General features: G+C 32.9%; 3 protein-coding genes across 7 annotated transcripts; 1 reads left to right on the top strand and 2 right to left on the bottom strand.

Annotated features, from left to right (window-relative positions):
* Positions 1-1582: 1582 nt before the first annotated feature.
* On the bottom strand, positions 1583-16123 carry LOC106667920 (katanin p80 WD40 repeat-containing subunit B1). Of its 3 annotated transcripts, XM_014396199.2 has the most exons (17): positions 16031-16123; positions 15768-15895; positions 15563-15693; positions 14196-14414; positions 14006-14131; positions 12353-12540; positions 12123-12276; positions 11900-12063; positions 11723-11841; positions 11465-11572; positions 9407-9724; positions 9060-9307; positions 8832-8999; positions 8687-8763; positions 8552-8626; positions 4194-4313; positions 1583-2213 (listed from the first exon to the last, which is right to left on the bottom strand). In XM_014396199.2, exons 2-17 carry the CDS (start codon positions 15799-15801, stop codon positions 2075-2077), a joined length of 2388 nt encoding a protein of 795 aa, XP_014251685.1. In that variant the 5' UTR covers positions 15802-15895; positions 16031-16123; the 3' UTR covers positions 1583-2074. The 3 variants fall into 3 exon arrangements, with proteins under 3 accessions (XP_014251685.1, XP_024082724.1, XP_024082723.1); XM_024226955.1 differs by lacking the exons at positions 1583-2213; positions 16031-16123 and adding an exon at positions 2824-2950 and having other exon boundaries at positions 15768-16024; XM_024226956.1 differs by lacking the exons at positions 11465-11572; positions 16031-16123 and having other exon boundaries at positions 15768-16024.
* Positions 16094-26317, top strand: LOC106667922 (ribonuclease P protein subunit p30). 3 transcript variants are annotated; one of them, XM_014396202.2, is made up of 9 exons: positions 16094-16176; positions 22077-22324; positions 22392-22513; positions 24458-24532; positions 24601-24669; positions 25105-25311; positions 25382-25449; positions 25957-26036; positions 26121-26317. In XM_014396202.2, the coding sequence occupies exons 2-9, from the start codon at positions 22240-22242 to the stop codon at positions 26237-26239; spliced, it is 825 nt and encodes a 274-aa protein (XP_014251688.1). In that variant the 5' UTR covers positions 16094-16176; positions 22077-22239; the 3' UTR covers positions 26240-26317. The 3 variants fall into 3 exon arrangements, with proteins under 3 accessions (XP_014251688.1, XP_014251690.1, XP_014251689.1); XM_014396204.2 differs by having other exon boundaries at positions 16108-16162; XM_014396203.2 differs by lacking the exon at positions 16094-16176 and adding an exon at positions 16221-16237.
* Positions 17917-22093, bottom strand: LOC106667921 (anaphase-promoting complex subunit 4). The gene is made up of 4 exons (XM_014396200.2): positions 21985-22093; positions 21787-21923; positions 20026-20154; positions 17917-19956 (listed from the first exon to the last, which is right to left on the bottom strand). The coding sequence occupies exons 2-4, from the start codon at positions 21890-21892 to the stop codon at positions 17993-17995; spliced, it is 2199 nt and encodes a 732-aa protein (XP_014251686.1). The 5' UTR covers positions 21893-21923; positions 21985-22093; the 3' UTR covers positions 17917-17992.
* Positions 26318-26952: the final 635 nt, after the last annotated feature.

The following is a 26952-nucleotide window of genomic DNA, read 5'->3' as shown; positions in this document are numbered from 1 at the left end:
ATTTTATATTAAGAGAAATAAATGGAGCTTCAATTGTTTTTCTTGTTAATCTTCTTACAAATGAAAAATCTATAAGATATGAAAAAAATCATATCGTTTATTGTTCAATGGATGGATGGTGTATTAAAATTAGAAATTACAGTTGCACTTGGTAGACAAGAGTACATCTCCGAAGATTACTACTGTAGAACTTCGTCTTTAAAAACTTTAAATTCGCCCTGTCTTTTTGTATTTACATTAGAGATCCTCAAAATAACTAACATGATTAAGCTTATCGTCAAGTAAAGTTGATGAAAACTGACTGGTACTATGTAAGAAGACACGCTTAATGAGACTTGATTACAACCGGAGCAGTTTAAAAACCATACCCAGCAGGTTTAAAGATAAACACAATCGATGAGAAAATAAAAACATTTTTCAAGCTAGTTTCAAGCAAGTTTCTGTTTCCATTATTATTTTGTTATAATAAAAGTTTTTTGTAAACTGTTATCTTCACGTCAAAAAATGACTAAATTTAGTAAAGTTCATAGGGTTTTTTTTTCTAATGAACTTCTTAGAAATGTAAAATCAAATTTCTAAACAATAGTTTATTAAATATCTTTTTATTATTTAATAGATGTCGACCAAAATAGAAAATTACATTTGCACGGCAAAAGACAAGAGTATGACAAGAGGTATGCATATAGTGGATTATTTTCGGTTAAAACTTTAGGTTTATCGTCTGTGTTTTTATATTTGCTATCCGCAAAAGAACAAACATGACCAAGTGTGTCTTCAATTCGGAACAATTGTTGAAAATGACTGGTCCTCACGTCTTCGCTCTTACAATGTGGTCAGACGCATTTTCCTCCAGACATCCATTTAAGCCTAACATTTCGAAACCGTCAATCTGTCTTAGCTTTTTTTTAAACTTACTTAGCAGTTGTACCTTTAATAAATAACCAAAGAAAACAGAATTGGTAGGGAAAAAAACTTCTGTCTTCTACGACTACGTCCTGGCCCTAATCGGTCTCAACCGCATATATGTATATGCCAGAGACAAAACAGTGCATCCGACGAAAAATCTCTGGGAAACGAATTCATTTGTTTTCTATCCATGGTGAAAAAAACCAGAGATCCCTTTTTTCCTTTTTCATTCTTTTTTTCGAAAGACTGTCTAGGAAGTGGGTACAAAGATGGTTGAAGGAAAGTCAGATACTCTTGCGGTCTACCGCAGCCGGCAAGGCCTGAAAACCGCAACGTCGGCCAAGTACAGTCTAATCGATAAGTTTTCCTTTTTTTAAGTTTTTAAAAAACTGTAATGTCCGGTTAAAAAATACCTTATAAATAATTGCTATCAGTATCTTCTTGCTGATGATGTCTTGAAAGGAAGGAGTGTTTCTTTAATTTTTTTGTTTTTGTTTTTTAACTGGTTAAACAATATTACCATACATATTACATTTAGGTATTTGATTAAAAAGTATTCTTTATTTAATTTTTATTAGCTAAATACTATTCCCAGTCGAAAATAAATGACGTGCTTAAGACAATACTATTTTGGTAATAATTATGTTTTTATTATGAAATTAATAATAAACATAAATATACAATTTTGTTTATTTTTATTTTAGTTTTAATAATTTATGATTGATTTAATAAATAAAAAGTAAATAAATGGCACTGTACAAATTGTTATGATTGCCTAGGATGTGCAAATGCTCTTTAGAATCGTATTATCGAGAAAAAACGAGTAATTACGTTAACAAGTGTGTTAAATTTAGTATATATTTCATTAATATTAAAAAGGCACTAATTAAAAAATGTTCGTTTAATGTAAAAATATCTGAACTAAGGGGATAATGTAATAATTTTAAAAGGCATTTAGGACGGAGACACATTTTTGTTTTCAACAATTTTCTTCCAGTGTGGGACTTCAGTGAAGTCCAATTTCATTTTTTAAGTGTTATTTACAAAACAACATTTTCCACTGATGGCGACATACCAGTTGGAATATAAATAGGCTACACTCCGATTGAGTTGCAGGATTCGACGGTTATTAGTCGAGTACGAGGTGTTTATTTTATAATCAGTCTTGTTAGTTCGAGTCTATCGTTTGGAGTGAGATGTGAAGATCCCTGAAGGCCTGGCCGAGCGGACCCTGAAGCGTCTGCCTCTTCAGGAGGAAAGACCTGATGTCAAGAAGGCTGTTGTAACATTTTATACACTTTTCGTACCTGAAAATTAGAAAAGGAAATAGTTACATCACAACTTTTCCATGCTGCCATATCCTGATCTTCTTCACATCAATGGTCAATTAAAATCCTTAAAACTCTTCTTTAAAGCACGTAAAATTTGTTATATTTCAATTTACTATGGTATAAGAAAATATTCTTTGGCTAGCACTTCAGAGGATTCTATTAATATTTCAGCTTGTCTTTAATAACAAAATTAAATATTTAATTTTTTTTAGATTAGTAGACTTAAGATTTTTTTAATCATTGCTGATTTTCAATTCGTCAGTACTGACAGCGCCTAATTTATCTAAATTTCCAAAACGTTTTTTGTTAATGTATTTATAAAACATTTTTTCACTTTTCGTACCTGAAAATTAGAAAAGAAAATTGTTTTATTAAAATTTTTCCATGCTGCCATATCCTGACCTTCTTCACATCAATGGTCGATTAAAATTCTTTAAACTCTCCTTTAAAGCATGTACAATTTGTTATATTTCAATTTATTATGGTATAAGAAAATACCATTCTTTGACTAGCATTTTAGAGAAATCTTATTAATATTTCGGCTTGTCGAAACAATAAAATTTAATTTTTAATTTCTTAGATTATTCGACAAAAGATTTTTTTAATCCTTGCTGATCTTCAATTTGTCAGTATTGTCGGCAACTAATTTATCTAAATTTCCTAAATTTCTTTTTCTTAATGTATTTATAAAACATTTTATACACTTTTCGTACCTGAAAATTGGAAAAGAACATTTCATCACAATTTTTCCATATTGCCATATATTATTCATGTCAATGGTCAATTAAAATCTTTAAAACTCTAATTTAAAGCCCATAATATTTGTTATATTTCAATTTATTATGGTATAAGAAAATATTATTCTTTGACTAGCACTTTAGAGAAATCCTATTAATATTTCGGCTTGTCGTAACAATAAAATTAAATTTTTAATTTTTTAGATTATTAGACAGAAGATTTTTTTAATCATTGCTGATCTTGAAATCGTCAATATTGACAGTGCCTAATTTATCTAAATTTCCTAAATTTATTTTTGTTAATGTATTTATAAAACATTTTATTCACACTTTTCGTACCTGAAAATTAAAAAAGGAAATTTTTTTTATTAAAGTTTTTCCATGCTGCAATATCCTGATCCTCTTCATATCAATGGCCAATTAAAATCATTTAAACTCTACTTTAAAGCACGTAAATCCTATTAATATTTCAGCTTGTCCTGACAATAAAATTAAATATTTAAATTGTTTAGATTATTAGACAGAAGATTTTTTTAATCCTTGCTGATCTTCAAATCGTCAATATTTACAATTCCTAATTTATCTAAATTTCCAAAATATTTATTCAGAAATCGTGAGATGCGGTCTGGTGTGATGTAGGTTTCAGAAAAACATTGTCTTTATCGTGCCAACGTTTCGATCTTTATTGAGATCATCTTCAGGGCTCAAAGTGTTTGTCTTCTGTGTAACTGTGCCATTCTTGCGTGTCGTGTTGAGAGTGCTGAAGATGGTCTCAATAAAGATCGAAACGTTGGCACGATAAAGAAAATGTTTTTCTGAAACCTACATCACACCAGACCGCATCTCACAATTTCTGAATAATTATCGATTAACGGTCACTAATCACCACTCATTTCCAAAATATCTTTTTCTAAAATGTACATGTTGCATGGTTCAAGGATTCTTTCGCGATTTAAAAACAAATGATTAGTTTAAAAATAACACAAAAACAATAACTTCATAAATTGGAAGAAAAAACATTAAAAATTACAATTTATAAAACATCCTGTAATTTTAGCCTAGTGTTGCTAAAAAGAAACGATATACCAATTAAAACAACGTTTAGCGTTTTTTGACTAGTTTATAAATGTTTGCTTTGATTTACGGCTACATAAATTTGTAATTACGTTTTCTCTAGTTTAATTAGAAATGCTAAAATTATTAGACTTAAAAAATTTACCTTTCTTCTCTTGTTATGTCGACGCCGAGGGCAACAGGGCCGGACAGGACGTTCGTTTTTATCACAGGCGAAAAATTCTTCAGTATAAGCCTCAAAGCGTCGCATCCGATCTTCATATGCCTATATAAAATAAATGGCAGATTGATTGATTGTTCTGGTGGATTTAGAAAAAATACAAGACCCAGCATTCTTTGGTTGCAAACCTATATAAATTATTCAATTCCTGTCTATAAATTTATTTAAGGGTTAATGGAAAGCTTTACTTTAGAGATTTATCCTCTTTGTTTCTTTTTTCAGTCCTCGATTCTCACAATCCCCATCCTACATACACATAAAATAATTCCCTCTCATCAATTCGGCTTCCGTCCACATCATTTTACAATCCAACAATGGTTCTGAGTTGTCGACACTACTCTAGAAAACAAAGAGTACTCCCTTTTGGTAGGGTCTAGCGGCCGGGCATGCTTTATAAACTTTAACTTCCTAACCACTCCTTATTACTGAAATCCTACCTAACAACCGCTGCTTAAGAGTGAGGTGCATAGGGGACTATTCTTGCTCCCATCTTTTAAATCATCTTTGCTGGCCTACCTGCTCACCCCAATACCATCATCACCACCTAAGCGGACAATACTGCAATTCTGTCCTCTAACTCGAATCCTATCCAAGTACCTCCAACATCCACGAACATCTTGATCTTATCGTAGACAGGTGTAAAAAAGTGGATGTCAAGACTGAATGAAGAAAATGTACTTGGTGAACGTTCATTGGAAAAACATCCTTATCCTCTACTGTACAACAACAAAGCGTTACCGACTTCCAATCAAGTCATATACTTAGGACTAAACCCAGAGAACAGACTGACGAGGAATACCCACACAAGACTTAAGAGACATAACTTAACAGAAAACTTGGACGAAGATTTACAGGACCGAAATCTGTCTTACTAAACTAACCTTATATTGCGTCCACTTTGGACATAAGGAGTGGAACTGTGGGGTTCTGCCAAGCCATCCAACATCCAGCGCATCGAAATCATCCAACCAAAAGTCCTTAGGCAAATAGTCATTGTTCCTAGCCATCACTAGCCTCATTATCCACCTCAAGATTCTTTTTGTCAACTTATCCGTTCTCGAATCCAAAAATTTCACACCAACCTCTCGATCCATCCTAACCCTGATGCTCGACCGCCTCTACAAATTCCCATCCCTAGAACCCGCCAAGTCGCCTTAATCGACAATGTCCTCGAGACTTTCTTGCCCCTTACTCCCTCATTCTGAGCACTGACTGGCAGTATTGGCTGATTTTTCTTGGCATGTGTTTTCAGAACAAAATTTTCTTTATCGTCCCAACGTTTTGATCTTTATTGAGATCATCTTCAGGGCCTGGGATTTACAAACATTGTTTAAATTTTAGAAATACACGTAGGATGTGAAAAAAAATTTTTTCTTTCTTTTCACATCCTACATGTATTTGTTAAATTTAAACAATGTTTGTAAATCCCAGACCCCGAAGATGATCTCAATAAAGATCAAAAGGTTGGCACGATAAAGAAAATGTTTTTCTGAAACCTATATCACCAGACCTCATCTCACGATTTCCGAATAAATATATACAAATATGTATAAGCTAAAAATAAAACAATTTATAATTTGTATCGCTAGATCTTCAAATTGTAATAAAATTCTAACTGGTTTCGTGCGATATGTTATCCATACATCGGAATGGGTAAAATGTACTAGTTAAGGTTTGTGATATATATTTCTAATGGTATGAGGGAGGCCAAAATTCGTAAAAATTATTTGACACTGCGGTCTGCACAAATGCAGGACACACGCGATAGGGGAAAAACAGAATACTCCAATAAAAGGAACATCGGGCCAATCAAATCTAAAAATATTCTCCACGGTCTATCCGGCTAACAAGTAATAAATCTTCAGATACGGGACCGATTCACGCGAAATCGCCGAAACGAGGGTACACCGTGTTCAAAAAAAAAGGGTTGCCCCGCCGGACTAAAAGGGGTGGTAGCGTTTAAACCGTGAACGCTGTATATTATGTCACATTGTCCCAGTTCGGAAGCTCAAAGGAAGAGTCCGTTCGATAATTTTACGCTAGGGACAATAAAACGGTCGTGTCCCAATGGGTTTGTAAATTTTTTATTCTATAGATCTGTAATAGCGATTGCCGTCCGTTCATTCGGATTATAAACAGGCCATTAAAAATGTAAATAATCGCGCACGTCGGCAATCTGCGCTTTTAAGCCCTGCCAGTTGATGCCTCTATTCTCGCACTGCCCTACATTCATTATTTATGCAAAGGATATTCTAGACTTACTTTAGAAAATGTCATTCATTCAAGTACTATCAAGCCTGAATACTTATATAAACAAAATTTAAAACAAATTAATATTATAACAAAATATATAATTTTTCTATTTCTTGAAGAGGTCTATGGGATAAAGAACTTGTTTCTTATCACCCTAGTTTTCCCTGAACTCCCTGACTTTTCCTTTTCTTTTACTAACTTCAATGGTTGATTTGTCATGATTTTTCTTATACATTTACACTGGATGAAAAGAATGGGTCGGTGTACTTAAAGGGGTAAATGTTTTATGTGCATTAATGTTTTTATGTTGAATGTGTTCTGTTTGTATATACATTATTCAGAAATCGTGAGATGCGGTCTGGTGTGATGTAGATTTCAGAAAAACATTTTCTTTATCGTGCCAATGTTTCGATCTTTACTGAGATCATCTTCAGGGCTCAAAGTGTTTGTCTTCTGTGTAATTGTGCCATTCTTGCGTGTCGTGTTGAGAGTGCCCTGTGAATAATTATCGATTAACGGTCACTAATCACCACACATTTGTATATACAATTTGTTTTAAAACTATGTACGCATTTTAAAAATGGTGGTTTTGTCTGACAAGTTACATAATTGGATATTCTAACATTATCTCTTAATGGTTTAATATGTTTTTCTATGTATTTTCTGCCATTGTTTTCTCACTATGTACGTTATCTGTCTTTTTACTAATTAATTACACGAAAATGTTCATTATTTATCTCTTTTAATCTGTTTTGTTTTGACAATGGAGCTTGAATAGAAATCAATTTGGCTCGAAAAGCCGTAAGTAGTTTATTTATTCGCATAACAAAATTTCACAAAAACTATTTTCCAAAATTTGTAGAATATAGATTTAATTAATTTTCAAATTTATCTACCATGCTCATTATACTCCTAACTGTATCACCCCTTATTTTATAATGTTATTTTCCTAGGTATGTTTTTAAATAATAAAATTTAAATTTAAAAAAATTAAATAACAAAAAACCAGTTTGTTTGTTTTTGTTTTTTAATTAAAAAAAAAGTATTATATTTTCTCGAACATTGTCAATTAATGAGACGGATTGGGAAAAGGATGGGGTAGTCCCGGAATATTAAATTAAATTCTTTTAAATTAAAAAACTGGTTGTTTTTGTCCCATAAAAACACACCCGATCTATAATATTGCTTGAACAACTTTTAAAGAAAAACTCAAAAATTCTTACAAATTATCTTTGTGTTTCTTATGTGAAAAAATAAATAGAAGTAAATAATAAATGTTGACTGATGATTACAGTTGATTCTTGAATGTATGGATTATTTGAGTTTAGCTACTTCATGAATATTTGTGCACTTTGAAGCGGGCAAGCAAACGTCAAATAACCGATCTGCAAGCACCGAATATTGTTGCTCGGCAAATAACCACAAGCACCCATCCCGACTCATCGGGGATTCGGCAAAATTTTTGCTCGACATTCAGCAAATCCTGTCTTTCTGGAGCCACTTTAACATACAATCACATATTTTGACAGAATGCGGGGGAAGGGCAGCATTGAAAAAGGCCAGGGATAACTGTAGAAATTGAACCCATGGCATATAGACAGAGTCTATCACACTGACCACTTGGTTACACCGGTCCCCGTCTTGGGTGTATAAAATATGACAGCTTAAATTGTGTTTTCCAATTATATCATTTTATATATCTAGCAAAAATATAATAGTGTAATCTTAGAATGCAGCGAGAATCCTTTGGGAAGTGAAAGTTACTACTTCAAGTTATGGAAAGAAGTTAATAATTTAAGACCGTATAATTATTAATTAAATAATTAAAAAACATTGTTGAATTAGACTGGATTGCTCATTCAGTCTATTGTATTCTATGTGTCAGACCCATATTGCAGAACGCCACGTCGACTGTGAATCGCTTTTTGTCAGAAAACAATCTGTCATGGCCAGGCCTTTAAGTACTGTTATGTTTTCACATCGATACAAACTAATGTTGATTTCATGAATAATTTAAAATAATTCCTTACGATTCAAATGTGCTTTGAAGAAGAGTGTGAATTGTAGGTAGAAGAATCACACAAATATCCAAACTCCACATATTTCTGTAATTTATTATGAATATTAATAACTTAACATTTACAATTTTATTTTTGTTTACTTACGGCCTTGAAATAATCGCTCGGAGAAAATCTGCCATAACAAAAGGATCCGTATCACTAACAGCTGCTTCAGCTGCGGCCTTAAAAAGTTTGATTACTTAAAAATACCTATAAGACAAAATATCTTTAAAAATAAAGGATTATTTACTTTTAAATCTTGACTTTGCCACAGTGAGTAAAATGTCTGCAATTTTAAACCTCTGTTATCAAGTATCACCATCAAAGATTCATTTCCTCTCATCATCGAAGACAAGACTTCTGCTTCTGACTTTTCAGGTATAGACTGTGAATACTCCGAGCCACGTTGATATGATCTCTGTAAAAAAGTTGATATATTGCAGGTGAAAAAAGAGTTAAAAAATAAGTTCTGACATACCGGAACGAACTCGTCGAAATCTATTAAACCAGTTGGCCTATCTGTTGGCATCGGTATAAAATCATCAAATTCTTGATTAACTCTTGAATGACTATTTATGTGCGATATAACATGGGAGTTTGGTTGATTATTTGAATTTGAGTTTACATGACTGTTCACATTTGTCATTGACTGTGAATTATGATGCCCGTGAGAAGATGAAGAACCTCTATCACTTTTTGTTTCCCTCAACAATGTCTTTACTAAATCTACAAATGTAAAAACAAAAGTTAAATTAATGATAAACAGAATATAATTTTAAAAGAAGACTTGTAAACATAATCGAGTCATTAAATTTTCTGACATACTTGAAGGACCATGTGGCCGGGGATTGGGCTTGCTATTCTTGGTATGAGGGGTTGAAGCCGCTCTTGGTATGTTGGTCTCACTGCTACTATGGTGTATACTGCTGAGTTTGACGGGGAATTCAGGCTCCTGATCCATCGATTCATCCCTGGACATCCTTTGCCGCCTGCTCATATCAATGCTATGCGGAGAAATCGATCTCCTTCGTTCCATGACAACATTTACCAATGAAGAACCAGTTGGTTCAAGAAAAACGGGCTCTTGATTGTCAACAACTGGCTCATCTGGTAATGTAATAGTTTCCATGAGATAAGTAGTGTCTGGAATAATTTCGGAACCTTGTTAAAACAGTTACTGATGGAGAAAATTAATGTAATAAACACATACATAAAAAAATTACAGGAAACATTTCGCTAAATGCAACTAAATAATGAAAAAATGCAATGTGAATTTGGCACAGGCTGATACTCAATACAAAAAGTTAAAACTCTAGATTTGATGATATTTACACACATTTAATAAATTTAAAAAAGTCAAATATTTAACAAATGTGCTGTTTTTTCTGGAACGAACATCTAGATTCACTTTTATATTTAAAAATAAGTAATTAAATATTTGCTTCTGTATAAATAGTATTTATATTTTCCAGCAGTGTCTATATAGGCTCACATAAAATCACTTTCTGTGATGTTCCTTTATTTAGTACTAAAATATAAAATAATAATAAATTAATCTATTTTATTTTATGCATGTTTGTACTTGCTTACCTTTGGAAATAAGCACTAATAATAAAAATGCACAATCCAGTTTAAATTCATTTCTTGGTGCAAGTGAAGAACACCTGCGTAGTAAATTTAAATTGAATTTACTGCAAATATGGTTTGAAAAAATCCATTTTAGTTGGAATAGACAAAACATTTTTTTTTTTTTTTAATGAAATAAAACCACCAGGAATGATTTTGGCAAGAGACTTCACAGTAAACAAGTTCATTTTACGATGTAATTAGAGTAGAAAATGTTAATCTTCTAAACTAAATATTCTAAACATTAAATTCACTAATTTCGTGGTCTGCTTGACCGATTAATATATTACAATTAATTAAGGTCTTTTAGTTGAGATAAAAAAGTCAATGGCACGAGCAGGATTTGAACCCACAATCTTCGGCTAAATACACTGCTGCTTTACCACTTGAGCTATCGTGACCTCGATCCACTCGGACACCAACTTCCCATCTCAACCGCACCTTTTGAATTTTCCCTCCTTTTTGCAATTTTTCAAATGTCGTGTGATCGGATTGGATTCTCAGCGGCAAATGAAATGGCCACGGAGGGCTTTAGTGAAGTATACTTCATTTAAATTCATTAAATTCACTAATTTTGTGGTCCGCTTGACCAATTAATATATTACAATTAATTAAGGTTTTTAGTTGAGATAAAAAAGTCAATGGTACGAGCGGCATTCGAACCCACGATCTTCGGCTAGATTCGCCGCTGCTCTACCACTTGAGCTATCGTGACCTCGATCCCCTCGGACACCAACTTGCCATCTCAACCACACCTTTTGAATTTTCCCTCCTTTTTGCCATTTTTCAAATACTAAACATTAATTATTCAGAAATTGTGAGACGCCATCTGGTGTGATCGCATCTCACGATTTCTGAATAATTATCGATTAACGGTCACTAACCACCACACAATACTAAACATTTTTCAAAATAACTTATAAAGGTTTATATATTAACTGATTTTAAAAAGTGTGAAATTCTCATAAGATTCGCTTTGCAGTTGATGTTAACCAAAATTCTCCCAAGGTGCAATTTTTTATGTATATATTTTTTTTATTTATTCCATGGAGTTTGAATAATGGTTTAGGAATTATTTACAACATTATTGTTTCAAAATATGCCTCAAATATAAACACCCACCACTCTATTATAGTAAGTGGGTAAATAAGTGAATTTTTCTGTACAGTCAGGAGCAACCATTTTCCCAAGAACATTCCACTATTTAACTTGTGTTAATATTTAACAGTGATGAAGAGCATTCAAAACAAAGCCTACCTTGTTCGGGTTCATCTACAACCACTGGTATAGTCGGAGGTGTTGGCGATCCTGATGATTTTGGTATAGGAGAACCAGCATAAATACATATTGGAGGACTTCGATTCACTGCAAAATGCATTCACAAAAGCAAGAAACACACATATCACAACACTACAATAATGCTCTACTAAACACAAATAAAAGAAGAAAATCTACGTATTTATACAGTGTGCTATTTACACAACTTCAAAAAGATAGTTTTAATTTTGAACTTACAGTTCCTACTGGGTTGGAACACACGATGGTAATCTTCAACATTTGGTATATCATTTAAATTTTCATCTTCTGGATCTGTTTCTGACCTTTCTGACTCCTCTATAGTCTTAACAGTCAATCTGTAAATTGAATATTTCTTTTAGTATGCCTTAAAATATTGAGGAATATTTGACATACGCTCTTTTCACTTCAGGTGTTGGTTTGACTTTGGTGAAACTTTTGCGAAGGGGGTTACTGTGGGAGAAAGAGGAAGTTGTCGAATCAGGAAGAGGACAATGGGTCTGGAATGAAGGATCAACCAGCCAAACTGAAACATTTGTCGAATGAAATGATGCTCCAATCTGTAACAAACGTAAAAATTAACAAAAAATAATAACTAGGTGTAAAAAGCTGTGTTTACCAATTTTGAATCTAAAGTTGTTGTCAAATCATGCACATTTCCCCATGGTATTTGTAATGTGCTTAGTGTCCTCGCTGGTTCCCAGCCATAAACTCTCAAATTATCAGAAACTCCGGCATATAAAAATTCACCATTTGAATTGAAATGTAAGCACCTAATTCCAAATGAAATGTATAGTGTCTACTAAAGTTAAAACAACAAGTGTCTATAATAACAGAATTAAAATTTACCTGGCATTAGGAACTTCTTTATCAGTAGAAGAAACTAGAGTGAATCGCTCCAAATCCCAAAAGTTGACGGTATTGTCTTGACTAGCAGAAGCAATAAGTAATTCACGGGGATGGAATTCTATAGACATCACAGGACCACTATGTTCAGAAAATTCATACAACATTTTGCCCATCCTCAAGTCCCATAACTACAATACATTGAAATACAAATTTTAGATTTAGATTATACTAGATTTTACCATTATTGAAATAGCAGTTTTATTTTCAGAGCTGAGTTTTCTGATACTTAATAAATGGACAAAATGAGTGAGTAAAAAACCGCTTTCAACCACTCTAAATATTTATTAAATTTATTTCCCAATGTGTCTTCCAATATGGTTATTGATTTATTATATTAAATCACTTTGTAAATAGAATGTTCTCACTTTAAAGCCAGAATTTGCAATGTTTGATAATCCTCAATGATTGTGGTATTAAATTCTGTTAACATTGTGATTTTATTTCAAAAGAAAATTTGGCTGCTCAAATTTGGCCAATGAATTAGTAGAACATGCAAACCACTCTTTCAATTTGAATTAATGAATTATTGATCAATATAACTGTTACTTGCAATAAAAAAGTATACATTTAGGTTAAAAGAAACCAGGTATTCTGAGGCAGTTGAATTCATTTATAGATGGATGTTCAGACTATATGGTCAATTAAGTTTTTTTTTTTCAGACTTTCCTTTCTTCCACAGGGAATTAGCCCCATCTTAATTTTTTATAAGGTAATATTTTCCATATAAATGGACACTTGGAGTGCTAAATATGGGCTTTATAACCCAAAACATCCATCTCTAAATAAATAAAATAAAACAACTACCACAATGTACCTGGTTTCTTTTTATCTAAATATTCATCGTTAGAAAAGTATTTTCTATTTCTCCACAGACTTAACACTATGAAAAATATATATATTTACTGGTTAAATCCAAATACGAGTCAGTTTGCTCTACCAGAAAAAAATGCAGAGAAGAATTCCATTCAGAATAATTAGTAACTTGTCTCACTTAAAGGTTTGTGAAAACAGGAAGAATGTTTTGTTTCAACAAGTCAATGTCTGATGGCAATTTCCATTACAAAGCAAAAACTCTCCTAAATGGATGAAATCGAGCTTCTGCTGAACCAGATACGGTCTTCATCAATTTACTATTTGTTTATGATAAAAATTGAGAGTGTTGGGAAAATTTTCATAATTAAAACTCAATTGCAATAGATGAAATAAATTAAGGAGGGTCACGATGGATGAGTGAAATGTCAGCTTTTTGGTACAGAATTATTTAAAATGTCATAAATTCGATACCATGATATTTTCTTTCTTATCCTCATGCCTATAGTTAGTTGGATGTAAAGCCATCTTGCGTGGATGAGAATTAAAACTTTTAAAATATACATATATAGTCCAAATGAAGAAACGAGATTTAAAAACAAATATATAAATAATAAATTAATTATAACCCTTCAAACAATTTCTTTTTATATGTCCATATATTATTATAAAACTCATTGATTAACAGCATTTAAGAAAATTATTTATAAATCATTTTTACGTGTTCATGCATCTCTAAAAGTGTTATAAACAATATTTGATGTCAATATTTATGGGCAATACCTTAACTATTCCTTCATGGCCAGCAGATGCTAGCCAATTACCATCCGGGCTGAATTTTAGGCTGTTTACAGCCCCAGTATGCCCGCGGTAAGTGTAAAGACATCCTTTCCTTCGAATATCCCAAAGCTGAAATAAAAACATTATTTATTTATTTTTTTTTTTTAAATAAATTCAAATGAGCAACTATCACCTTGATTAAGGTATCAGAACATCCAGATGAAATGAAATCGCCATACGGGTGGAAATCGATGGTTTTAATCGAGCTTTTGTGTCCGGTCAGCGTCCTAAATACACATTTGGCTTCAAGATCCCATGTCATAAGGGCTCCTGCACTCGAACCAGCATAAACATGACTTTCTGTGTGCCCAAATCGTACGCACTGAATAGCCGTAGAATGTCCGTTTAAACTCTAGGAAACATTCGAGCATATCAAATAAATAAATAGCATTAAATAAATTTCTATTAACATAAAAAGTCAACATTTCAATTGGAGGTGGTGTTGTAGATCACATGAAACTGATTTGGACTTAATGTATTTAATTACGGAGTACAATTAAACCTTCTATCCTCGATCGAATCCAGACCTTGTAACCACAAATCTTAAGATTAATTTCAATTAATTATTCTTTTCATGTAAGGTCTTGGTCAAGATGGAAAAATTACTGTCACGAGCAGGATTCGAAACCACGACCTTCGGCTCAATATGCCGTTGCTCTAACCACTTGAGCTATTGTTACTTCGATCCACTCGGACCCCAACTTCCCATCTCCACCTACAACCTTTTGAATTTTCCCCCTTTTTTGCCATTTTTTCATTTTGGTGTCCTAGTGGATCAAAGTCACAATAGCTCAAGTGGTTAGAGCAGCGGCATATTGAGCCGAAGGTCATGGGTTCAAATCCCGCTCATGACACTAACTTTTTCATCTCAACATAGACCCTACTTAAAAAGAAAAATTAATTGAAAGAAGTAATTTGGTCAATTAGACCACTACGCATAAATGGATTAAGATTAATTGTTAACTTTATGATTCACAATTTCAATCATCGCTTTTATTAAAGATGTTGGTAGATTATTTTACAAATCGAATCTTCAATCACTCTTTAATTCATACAACCCACTTTTAAGGTGGAAATAAACTCCTTTTACAACTAATTTCTTCTTTGATTGAATCAATGTTGTCAAAGAGACTGACTTATGACCTTTTTTACTTAATTTATTTGTATCTACAACTGTACGTGTATTATATACAATCAGCAGATTGTATAATTTATTGTTTGTGGCATTACGGGCGTAGAAAAAGCTACTCATTCTGCCCATTAGCCAGCCGCTCTGGATTAATAAAATGGTATTAATCATTTAAGAGGTCTCTTATCCATATTCTTTTAAGACGTTTATGTGGTAATTATGGGGAATGGAGTAATCAATCGTAATTGTGTGTTAGTGTAACTATGAAAACGTCTGTAATATGTTTAGATGGATGAAAAAGCTGTTGGCATGTGAAGATCTCTGTGAAAAGACCGACGTATGAAAACAAATGTAAAGAAACACAGCCTTACCAGTATTCTGTTGGGTTTGCCTATTGCCCATAGATTGACTTTCCTGTCAGTCCCACCTGTAGCTAGCACTCGACCGCTTATATGTCCAAGTGCTAGGCAGGTCACATTGCCTCCGTGGGCTACAAAGTCCGCTGGAAGGTACAAAAATAATTCAAAAAAAGTTGTTTGAACGTTTAATACATGAAGTAATAGTTAAGTTTGTTACCAAGTTTCTTGTAATGAGGATTAGGCCCAGCCATGGTTTTTTATCTCTGGTTTCAATTCGTCAAATCCTATTTTCCACCGTTTCGGTGCATAACTGTACGGATTTCCTCCTAGATCTCCTGTTGATTCCTGCAAGACGAATCCAGGGGCATAACTATAACTCGTAATAATGTTTTTCTAACAGGGCGAAATGAAGATAAGTCAAAGGGACAGTGTTATTATCTATAAAAAGTAGAAAAACAAGCAAAGATGTCAAGGAGAAACCTTTGGACGGTTGATTCTCTCCTGGTGTGAAATCTCTCCGGAGAAAAACATCGATACATTAACATCAAACTGGATTGCTCATGCTCCGTTCGGTGTAAGGTACACGGTCGTTCCTCAACGGATTGTTGTCAGGTTAAAAATTTGAGGTACATTCATTTAGCCTTTAACACTCGGAAAATTCTTCGTTATGGAATAAGAAAAATAACCGTAAACTATTTTTTTCTATTTATTGCCAACAATTAATGAATTAATATTTGCAACTTTTTTATTTGAACTTGACGAACTAACTCATTGTCTTTCTAGAGTGGCTAATAGAATCTAGTGGACAGCTATCGATATTTGTCCATAGCAACAAGGATGATCAACGAGAGTGAACTTTTAATTTACTGGACGAACATTCCGATCGAAAATCTCTTAATTAAGTTAACTTTAAACTTTTTTTTTAAATGAAGGTCGAAAAAACTGATCATTAATCCTTGTGTCTTAAGGACAAAATAAATTACAATACAACTAATGAGAGGAGTACTGTACCAACCCTATGGGTCACTGGTACATAAGCCCAATGAACAACCATCTTTCAATTTACTGAACGAACATTCCTATCAAAAATCTTTTAATTAAATTAACTTTAAACTTCATGGTTTTCTTTTTGTTTTTAATGAAGCTCGAAAAAACTGATCATTAAGCCTTGCCCCTTAAGGACAAAAAAATTACAATACGACTAATGACAGCAGGAATATTACCAACCCTAGGGTCACTGGTACATAAGCTGATCACAATAGGCTTTGACGTACAAGGGTACGCAGACTACATTGTCATTATAATTAAAGGCAATTTCATTTGCAAGATCAAAAACATTAAATTTAACACTGACATGGTGTCAAGTTAGAAGTCTAAATGTAAACCCCTCAAAGGCAACAATTGTGCCATTTAGAAAAAAGATGCTTAATGCAGCTCTAATTCTGAGAAATCAAGAAGTAAAGCATTCCAAACAAGTCACGTACTTAGGAATAGTTCTCAACCAAAAGTTAGCATGTAATGTTCACCCTAAAAGAACTTATAATAGAGCATTTAAGGCACAAAGAGCTTAAGGGTCATATCTATACAAGTTGTATATGGTAAAAATGGATCAAAGTAAGGTAGAGAAAATTTAAAGAATTGCATTAAAACAATCCCCCTCAGCCACAATGGGGCATATTCTCAAGTTACTTATATTTGTGAAATGGATGGTGGCAATAGAGAAAGTGAGAATTCATCGGGTGGTGAATAGAATATATCAAGCAGTTGCTAGTTCTACCAAAATCTTCAACAAAGTTAAAATAACAGAGTTGTCTAAAATCATAAATTGGTTTGGAAAAATAAAGAAGACAATTCTAGAGCTCTTCTATCATATATGACAGCTCAAAGATGGAAATGGAGAGGCCATGAGAATAAAGGGGCTTAACTTTAAGCACCATCATCTTTGTACCAAAACTGCTTACAATAGAAACATGTACAATAAAATGAATAATAAACATCTCAAAGGTCACCAATAATACTCCTTTCAGACAGACAGGCTCTACAAGCCTATGAGATAATCTCAAAAATTTCTGGAAATGAAAAAACTAAGATTTTCAAATAGCCTAAGGCCAAAGTGGGTCCCAGGTAATGAAGAGTAAATGAAGTATTTAGACTATGAGGCAGCACATATACTTGCTAAAAAAGTAGCCTCAGCTCAAATCCATTTTGTGACATAAATCAAAGCCATGTTAAAAAAGAACTAGAGTCTTGAATAACTAATGAAAACAATAAATACAGAGAGCATACACTAGGCACGAGGAAAACAAAAAGACTACTTGCAAAAACAACCAAATAGAAGAAAAAGGAAGCTTATTTAACAAAAAAAATTAATTAAAAACTCTGTTATATTTACAGCACTCTGAAGAAGAAAATATGTCACATAATTGATAACATTTTATCAGTTTATATACTTTGTTGTTGAGAGCTATTTTCACTTTCTCTGGTTGTTTCCATATCTTCCTCTTCCTCATCTTCTTCGACTTCCATCTCATATGTTCGCACTTTGTGCATGTTTGTAGACAATAAAACTGCAACTTTGCGTACACCACTGACTGCAAGTTTGCAAGCGACCATGTTGTCTATCGGTCTGAGAGCTCCGGCTTCAACCAGCTGAGACCCATCGATGTATTTGTCCGGCAAATGGCTTGCGACAGAACATTCTTGTAAAGACCTGATGGGCATTTGTACAAAAACTGCTCCCCTCTCCTCTCCCGGTTGTTCTAACAAAACCGAAATCAGCTCTTTTGTATAAATCTGCAGATCGATCGCTTTCAGTCCAAACTCTAAATCGCGCGATTTAAAATAAACAAAACACTTTTGAAAGGAATTATCTACAACATTAACACTAATGTAAATGAAGTGGGTAACATCTTTTTGTGGTATTACTGCAATTATTAATCTTTCCTCTTGTAAACAATGCTTCATTGAAACCCTTACTGACAGACTGTTTGGTACCGAAAATAAATTGATGACTGAACTGACTGTGATTTTATCTCCAATAGCCTTTTGGGGATGTTTAAATGCCTCTTCAATAATAACTTGTAAACGTTTATACTGCTGGACTAACGAATTATTTGGGCATCTTTTTATAATTGATGGGTTGTTTTGCAAACAGGGGTTTTTTTCCAAAAATTTTTCCCATGGGTTTTTATCCAAAGGCACTGGATGGGTCAAATCTTGATCGATAAAATACTGGCCAAGATGGTCCAAGTAGCATCTCTTCTTTTTACCTTTTACAACATTGCCTTCTAAGTTGTATAAATAATCTGCAATGAACGATATGTCTTGTTCACTGACTCCAGGTAAAGTCAAATCAGCTATGTGATCATCTGTAAGCCTTAAAATTATTTCATACAACCATTTAAAGAGGGCTTTGTATTTTTTTGAAGAGTCGTCTATCACTAGTGAAACTTCACTTGCTTTAACTAAAAATGATCCATTTTCTGTAAAACTCTTTGTTATAACAAATTCATCTAGTCCTAAAACTCTGAATCTTTCCGTCAGCCTTGCCATTCCTCTCAAGTCGGAGAGATGAAAAGCAATATTTTGGCCAACCGCTTGCAAATGTTTCAGTATCAATTTTTGAATGTTAAAATGGCTTAACTCTATACTGTGACTTAACTTTTTGATACCTTTATCAGTAAGGTCTTGAAGAAGAAATGTTTCTAAAGGATCAGATGTAATTCCAAACATCAAAAGCTCTAGAAAATCAGCAGAGACAGACCCTTCAGGCATAGAATCTGCATAATGGGATAGTTTCGATTCCATTTCTAAAAGTAGCATGTTTTCATAAGCCTCTGTTATAGCATGCATTGTATTTTCTAAATAATCCATTAGACTCATAATCTGACCATACTTGTAGGCTAGAGCGTGTATCTCTCTGCAATAAGAGGAAAGAACAAATGTGTCAAATATGACGACTTTCAATGAGTTCTCAGTTGTGATAAAAACAAAAATATTTTTTAAGTCCGAGCTCATTTCCACGCTTGCAATAATGGAATTTCCACGCAGGTTCTCAGGTAGATTTATAACTCCACACGCAAAAAGTCCAAACACACTCATAAACAGTTGTCCATTGTTCAAAACGATAATGAGAAAGTTTAGATCCTTCTGATCAATCACTTTTTTAGTATCTTCGTATTCCTCATTTGTTTCTTCGCTTATCGAACTGTAAGTCCTTGAAATCGGTGGCAGTTTTGGCAGATAGACTGATGATTTTTCATGAAGTATTGTGTTTTGGTTCATTGTACTTGTAGTCCCTTTTTCCTCAAGCCATGCTAAAAATGAAATCATTGATTCTTCTCCAACGGAACAGTTTGATTTATGAATGATGTCTTTGTTCTCCACATTGACCAACAGAATATCATCTGAAACAAGAAATAGGGTACACAAAGCATTGTAATTTTTTATTACAGTACAATATGAATGTTTCTTACTGTTGCTATACCCAATTGCAATTACTTTTCCATCTGGTCTCCAAGCAATTCCTTTTACCAAGACTTCTTCTTTTGGCGGTGAAAGAGACCAGACTTTCTGCCAACTGAGCCTATGCAGTGAAACTTCTCCTAACAAAAAGTTAAATTTTATTTTACCTTTTTTATATAAATAATACAGTATTATAACCTAAAGTGCTAAAAATATAATATATAAAGTGTAATTTTATTAATAATTTATCCTGCAAGAACACTGAAAGTTGAATTTGTATTAATAATTAAAGACTCATCTTCATGGTCCTGTTTAAGAAGGTGTGACTTGTGCCGTGTATTGAGAGGGTTCATGAAGTGGATGCACCCACCGCCTGTAGCTTTTACATGGCAGAATTACGATGGTGGCTCAACCTACCTAGTCTGGACAGACTCCCTTAGCATGATATTGCTGTCTGTGACAGGTCCTCATCGACCCTCTCATTGTGCTTGTTGGAGAGATACCATGAACTGGAGGGTCTCGGTAAATTGATAGTTGTTGAATCCACCAGACACATTGGTCTCGAGTCTAACAAAAAGGTGATGAGGCTGCTAAGGTCAGGATGTCCCAACCACCAGACAACCACTATGATCCAACCCTTTGTTTCTAAAAATTCAATAAAACCATGATTAAATGTAAGTGGCTGCTAACGGTGGGCTGAATCAGCAAAGAAGCTCTGACATAACATGAGTATGTTTCAGTTATGACAATAACTGGCCCTCAGCAAATCAGAGTTGTGGGAGAGGGATCATCCTCACCCGATTAAGAATAGACCATAGGAGGTGAGGTTGGCACATGGATTTTTGGGTCAAGCATGCATAAGGTCCAGCATGTAGAGAAAGGTTGCTCCACTTAATTAAAGGTTGTTAATCCTTGGCTTCATACAGAAAGCGCATAAGATTGCCATTCTCCATGAGAATTGTGTTTGGGCAGAGCAACGAGTATTTGGGTGCCTTGTTCTGATTCTTGGAGGAAACAGGGTTGTTTTATTATGTATAGTACTGATATGTTTCTGTCTCCTAGTGTGTATTGAATGTATTTATTAGTGTGAATGTGTGGTGTGAGAGGGCCGACGGCAGAATACCAAGTACTCCACCATCCTAATTGAATGAATTGTATTTAAATAAGACAGAATGTGAATGGATTTGGATTTAGAGACTGCGTTGCGGGCTGAAATGACCTAGTTGTTGATAGCTCCTGGAGCCCAATCTTGGCAGCTGGACAGATAAGACCGAAGTCTGGTCCCTGTCTGCCAACACCTGAGATGGGTAATTCTGGAGACCTGCTGGTAATTTATTGTAATTAACAAATGCTAAAATTGCCAGCGGGCTGCAGAAAGTGATAGGTATAACTCTGTACAAAAGTGTATGTATATTAGTGGGCAGAATTGAGCTTATGTAAATCAGTGATCAGTAAATGAATATTAATTGTAAAAGGCATATCATAAACATTTCACCATCTGCATTTGTCATAGTAAAAAAAGTGAATCTCTGGTTTTATCTAGCCACACATATCTAATAACTCAAGCATTTGTGCTAAGTAAGCAACCATTTTACAACGGTTGAGTTTGGGCATAGTTTTCACCAAAATTTCTTGGTACTTTTAGCACTCAGCATTTCAAAACATGCCCTCAAAAGTGTAGAAACCTGTAATAGTCCCTGCTAGTCAAAACTAATTAATTTACTGGTACCAGCAAAAATCAAAAGTCATTTCATCTTAATTAATTAATTTACCCTTTGCATTTGACAATGCCAGCAGATCCATTTTATTGGACCATACCAACAAATCCACCTTCGTCGCCAAATGGCGTTCTTCGAGTTGTCTCATAGGATTTGACATTTTCTCTTGTGATTGACTTGCAGAACAATACCTGCATACAAGAAACAAATGTTAATTTTACACATACCTTAATCAACTACAATATAATTTACCATTTAACCAATTATAAACGTTTGTTAATAATTGATGATGTTTGTTGGGCTTCATTAACATCCAAACGCTTTTATCACATTTTTATGTTTAGCTTTAGCAAATACCAAGTCAAATTTACCTGAACTTGTCAGGTTCGAGGAGGTTTTACTACCACGTGGTTTCTCGTGATAACAGGTCCGCAATGATGTTTATTCCGTCTCGCCCAGTTTCCCATTTTTAATGTTAATTTATGCAATAAACAATAAAATTAATAAATGATGGAGTTTGACGGTTACCACGATTTAAATATAGACGCTAGCTGTGCGATAGACGATGAATTATGGGACACACTATTTGATTGTTAGTTGTCAGTTTGTTTATTTTGTTGATTATTTGTCTAATAATTTCATTTATTCATTCATTGCAGATAAAACGAAGATTATTGCTCTAAACCAAACCGTAGACTGTACAGAAGTTAGCCGGAAAAGAAAAAAAGGAGAAAAACAAGATGATACAATACCGGAGCCAAAGAAGTTGGAAGTTCCGGATGTAAGTAGAAGCTAATAACTACCAAATTTCAGAAAATAATTGGGTAGTAGTTCATTTTTATTTCAAGTCAAATTGCTACTGGATTTATATGGTCTTTAGACTCAACAACGAAATGACAATATTTTTTCACAAAATTTGTTTTAGTCCATGGCCCAGTTCATACTTCAGTAGTAGCCAAGAGGCAACTTTTTCATTTTTTAATATTTGTTTATATTATTTTCCAGTGTTACCTTCCTTTTAACAATTATCATGGTTTGCTTTGTAATGATTTTTATCCTGTTGGTTGAATTATCAGCCAGTATTATATGCATCAAAGCATCAAAGTTCAAGCAGATCTACTTACATTAATGCAATAATTTTGATATTAAATTGGAAAAGAATTTATGTTCTCTTTCATATTGGAAAACAAGACACATTCTTTAAAATTAACTAAATAATAAAGCTACCATTTATGTGCTAATGTTACCCCATCCTCTTGTTTTTCATTATATTAATTATTGTCAATAGATATGCATATTCTTTGTATGACTGTGATTTATCCATTATAGTGATACACAAGGGATCTTCGAACCTCTGTCCTATTGTCAGTCACAAGTGTTCTAAAATCTCAAAGATTATGGGTGCGATATCCGACATTGGCTTAGAGTTTTCTGATTTCTCATTTACAGCACTTGTGATAGTTGGCTGTAAACCCTTCTTTCTTGTATTGTAGGCATATAATATTTTAAAGTAACTTCGCATTATTCTGTTTCAGCTTTATCAGAATCTGTAAGTTTGTTTTCAATGTTGTTAAATTATTTTACATCTTTCAGTATTATGATTACAGTCATACAGGAGGGTTTAGCTTACCCCCTGAATGTCTTGGATGAGGGGTCAGATTAATTTTCCCAAATAAAATTCCATGGAGTATGACAGGATTTGAACCCAAAAACCCTAGCTCGATCGGATGCTTGAATGACTAGCCATCCTCATTCAATAGTATAATTAGTATAATGTTATGTTAAAATACCATCTTCATACATACGTTTTATTCTCTGATAATTTTAACTTAACAATAACTATCTTGCTTTTGATAAACAATTCTTTCAAGCCCTTTTCCCTGTAATGCGTCCATGATTAATAATAATATAATGAAAGACTTTATTTATCTGTTTATATGTGTAAGTATTATAACAATATTATTATAATAACATTTTCCTTGATACATATTTACCCTCTTATTTATATATTAATTGAAACTTGAAGTTCAATATAGTAAAACTTCACTTAATACGCAGAAATATCAATTTATTTTCCAAAATGAACACTACATGACTCACTTTCCCCTAAGGGTTTTCGCTAAGATAAGCAGCAAAACGGTCAGTAATGGCCATATCACAGGTTCATTACCCCATGTAAAATACGATAAAATCTCACAATTTAAACTTAAATGGTTTTAATGGTCAGTTATTGTACTATAAATTATATTCAATGTTGTAGCACTTTCACCTTAAAATGCGAGATTTCTTTTGGTTTGATGATGGATCTTTAATTTGGTTGTTAATGAACATTTTGTTCTATTAGATACATTATGGCTTATAGCCATCTTCAAGGGAGTGTTTTAACTAAGATTGTTAAATTGAAGCTAGCAAAAAGCCGAACCATTGACAAACCAAAACAGCAAGGATAGGCATGCTAAAATGATCAGTAACAAACTAACTACACATCCACCCTTGTTCATCTTTTTCAAAACTTCCGTTTTATGTAAACAGGCATTCCTTAATAAACCGGACCAGTTTTACTGCTTGCTTGCACATCATAGCAATTATTCAACAAGGATCAATCCCAATTAGTTCAGACTAGTAGAACTCCACTGTTCTTTTTTAATTTGCTTTATTAGCAAAAGCCATTTTCTTAATAATACACTATAAAAATGTATTCTTCAGTTAATTGTTTTTTTTTTAGAGGTACAAAGGCAAATTCATGGTACTTAATAGGCTGACTATTAAATTTAGCGATACATCACAATGGTACAAAGTAGTAAGTTTTATTTGATACTTATTCAGGTACAAATTGATTAATTTATAACTTTGTTTTATTTTAATTAGATGAAATCAAAAAATATAAAAAGGTACCATTTGCTTGCAGCTATTCCAGCAAATGGAAATGCACTCCATGTAAGTACTTTACATATTTAATAATAAGTAATTACATATTTAAAAACAATATATTTATAATATGATAAATTGAATATTTTAATTTGTTTGATAAATATACGTCATTTAAAAAATTAGTAGGTCTTTCTGGAGAACTGAATTATTTTAACGTTTAAAAATACATATAGATATAGATTAGCTAGACAATCTTGTGTAATTACACAATAAAGAAATTCAACTAACCATTGATACTTGAAATAGTAATCCACTAGAGATAAAAATGACATTTTTTATTATATTATCTATGTTATTAGCTTTTCTTTTAATTGTTTCTTAGTTATTATGACCGTTTGGTATATTGCTTTTTACAAATCATAAAAATCCTGTTGTTTGAAGAAAATTAATATTCCATTCATGCAAAGTGCACAACAAAAATTATTCTTCATATTTTTTCAGCATTGTTGTTCAACTGGAGATGCTGATATTGTAACATTTGAACCTGAGAGCAAGCCTGATTGGAAGATTTCAAGGAAAATTTATAAAATGGCTGTTTCAAGAAATGTATTTTTTGAGATTAATTATGGACCAGCTGTACTCGATTCTTCTTGCAGAAGAAATACGATACAATTATGTCAATCGTACCACACCCATGGAAAATCCAAGGTCTTTTATCATTTTTTAAGACAATATTTACCCACTAAAAATACTTTTAAAAGATTTTGTCTCTGTTTAGAACATTATTATCTCAAGTTCATTGACAAATCCATTCCACATAAGATCGCCTTATGATATAATTCATCTGTATCCTTTTTATATAAAATAGTATTAATTTTGAGAGTTTGTGGTACGTTTCTCAATAGGTTGAAACCAATGCAATAAGCATATTGAATGCATATGTTTTTTCTTGGTGAATCTGCTCATTTACAGCGATTGGGGAACATTCACGTGACTCATTGTTGACTCTCTTGCAGCATCGAGAAGTGTATACTTCACTTTTTTTCTAAACACTAAATAAATATTTGCAGTTTTTAATTTTTTTAATTAAACACAAAAAATGTGTTTGTAAAATTATTTTTAAAAAAGTATAACAATATGTAAAACAAACAATAATTAAAAAAAAAAATTAGTTATGTTATGCTTATAACTATTGTGTTTTTAATTTGTATTTTATTTTACTCTAATGAGAACCAAATCGAAAAAATATAATTTAAAATTACACAATGTTATTCAGACATAATATACATTTTAATTTAAAGTAACATTTTGTGATATGTAAAAACCATACAAATTTTCATTTAACTAAAACAGATCTGCATTATTTGATCTGAGCGAAGGAGAAGCCAAAAATGCTATTATTCACAATCCTAAATGTGTTTTGCAACGTGCAGGTACAATAAATCAGTGTTTTAATTGGCATTTCATTTATTGCTACTTGAATTTTAAGTTTTTAAGAGGCTGTTTTTCTTTTCCAGCATCGCGTTTACAAGGTAAAGCCGTATTTAGAATGGTAAGAGCAAAGACTGACAAAGAGAGTGAATCAGAAGATGATGAAACAGAACTTGAGAATGAACCAATGGAAACTGAATCATAGCATCGAAACATTTTATTTTTAAAATCTATTGCAAATGTATATAATTTTTTTTATAAGATTTTTGTTTTAAATAAATCCTTGGTGTTGTTTTTAATCATAAAACCATAGAAAGTTGTACTTATTATACTTTCATAATTTATTAAGGAGAAATTGGACACTATTCAATATTGCTTAACAGGAATAGCTTAGCTTGGTAGGGATAAACCATAAATGATGTGATTTACATGTTTTGCACTCTTGTGGCTTGCGGCTTTAGTGTTTTTGGCTGCCTGATATCAGACCATGGTCTTATCTGATCCGCCACCAAAGCAAGGCTTCAGGGGTTGTCAACAGCTAGGTCATTTCAGCCCTAAATTAAGTTAGACACACACATTCACTCATTGTATGGTGGAGTACTGATATTACTCCATCACCTTTTACCCATATTGTATAACTGAAATTTTGAGGGTCGATTTGGTACACATTTCTCCATCAGCCCTTTCACACTACACATCATTAATAAATATTCATTTTCAATACGGTAGATTCAAATAGTTCCTGTCATGCTCAAACAAAAAATATTACAAAATATATTGAGCTTATTTAATCAGATTTAAATATGCCACATCATTTGATGTGATTGATACTACCCTTAATTTGTAATTGTATATACAAAATTTTGAACACCCAGTTCCTTCATCAAACCGTCAAGAAATATATCCCCTTCTTTAGGA

Source organism: Cimex lectularius, unplaced genomic scaffold (genome assembly GCF_000648675.2).
Source record: "Cimex lectularius strain Harlan isolate CLEC.00 unplaced genomic scaffold, Clec_2.1 scaffold149, whole genome shotgun sequence".
Taxonomy (NCBI): domain Eukaryota; kingdom Metazoa; phylum Arthropoda; class Insecta; order Hemiptera; family Cimicidae; genus Cimex; species Cimex lectularius.
Note: the sequence above shows the minus strand (reverse complement) of the source record. Positions and strands in the feature narration are given on the sequence as shown.

Bases quoted from the DNA above. Each gene is read 5' to 3' on its own strand.
- LOC106667920 (XM_014396199.2), bottom strand. From the start codon at position 15,801: ATGGCTGGGCCTAATCCTCATTACAAGAAACTTG. The intron at 14,132-14,195 runs GTGATAGTTGCT...TTTTTATTTCAG, and splicing joins GTTCTGATACCTTAATCAAG to CTTTGGGATATTCGAAGGAA. The intron at 4,314-8,551 runs GTAAGGAATTAT...TATTTTATATAG, and splicing joins CTTCAAAGCACATTTGAATC to GCATATGAAGATCGGATGCG.
- LOC106667921 (XM_014396200.2), bottom strand. From the start codon at position 21,892: ATGTCAAATCCTATGAGACAACTCGAAGAACGCCATTTGGCGACGAAG. The intron at 20,155-21,786 runs GTAAATTAATTA...ACTTTTTGTTAG, and splicing joins GGCATTGTCAAATGCAAAGG to GAGAAGTTTCACTGCATAGG. The intron at 19,957-20,025 runs GTAAGAAACATT...TTCTTGTTTCAG, and splicing joins TGCAATTGGGTATAGCAACA to ATGATATTCTGTTGGTCAAT.
- LOC106667922 (XM_014396202.2), top strand. From the start codon at position 22,240: ATGATGGAGTTTGACGGTTACCACGATTTAAATATAGACGCTAGCTGT. The intron at 22,514-24,457 runs GTAAGTAGAAGC...TTTTTTTTTTAG, and splicing joins AGAAGTTGGAAGTTCCGGAT to AGGTACAAAGGCAAATTCAT. The intron at 24,670-25,104 runs GTAAGTACTTTA...ATATTTTTTCAG, and splicing joins CAAATGGAAATGCACTCCAT to CATTGTTGTTCAACTGGAGA.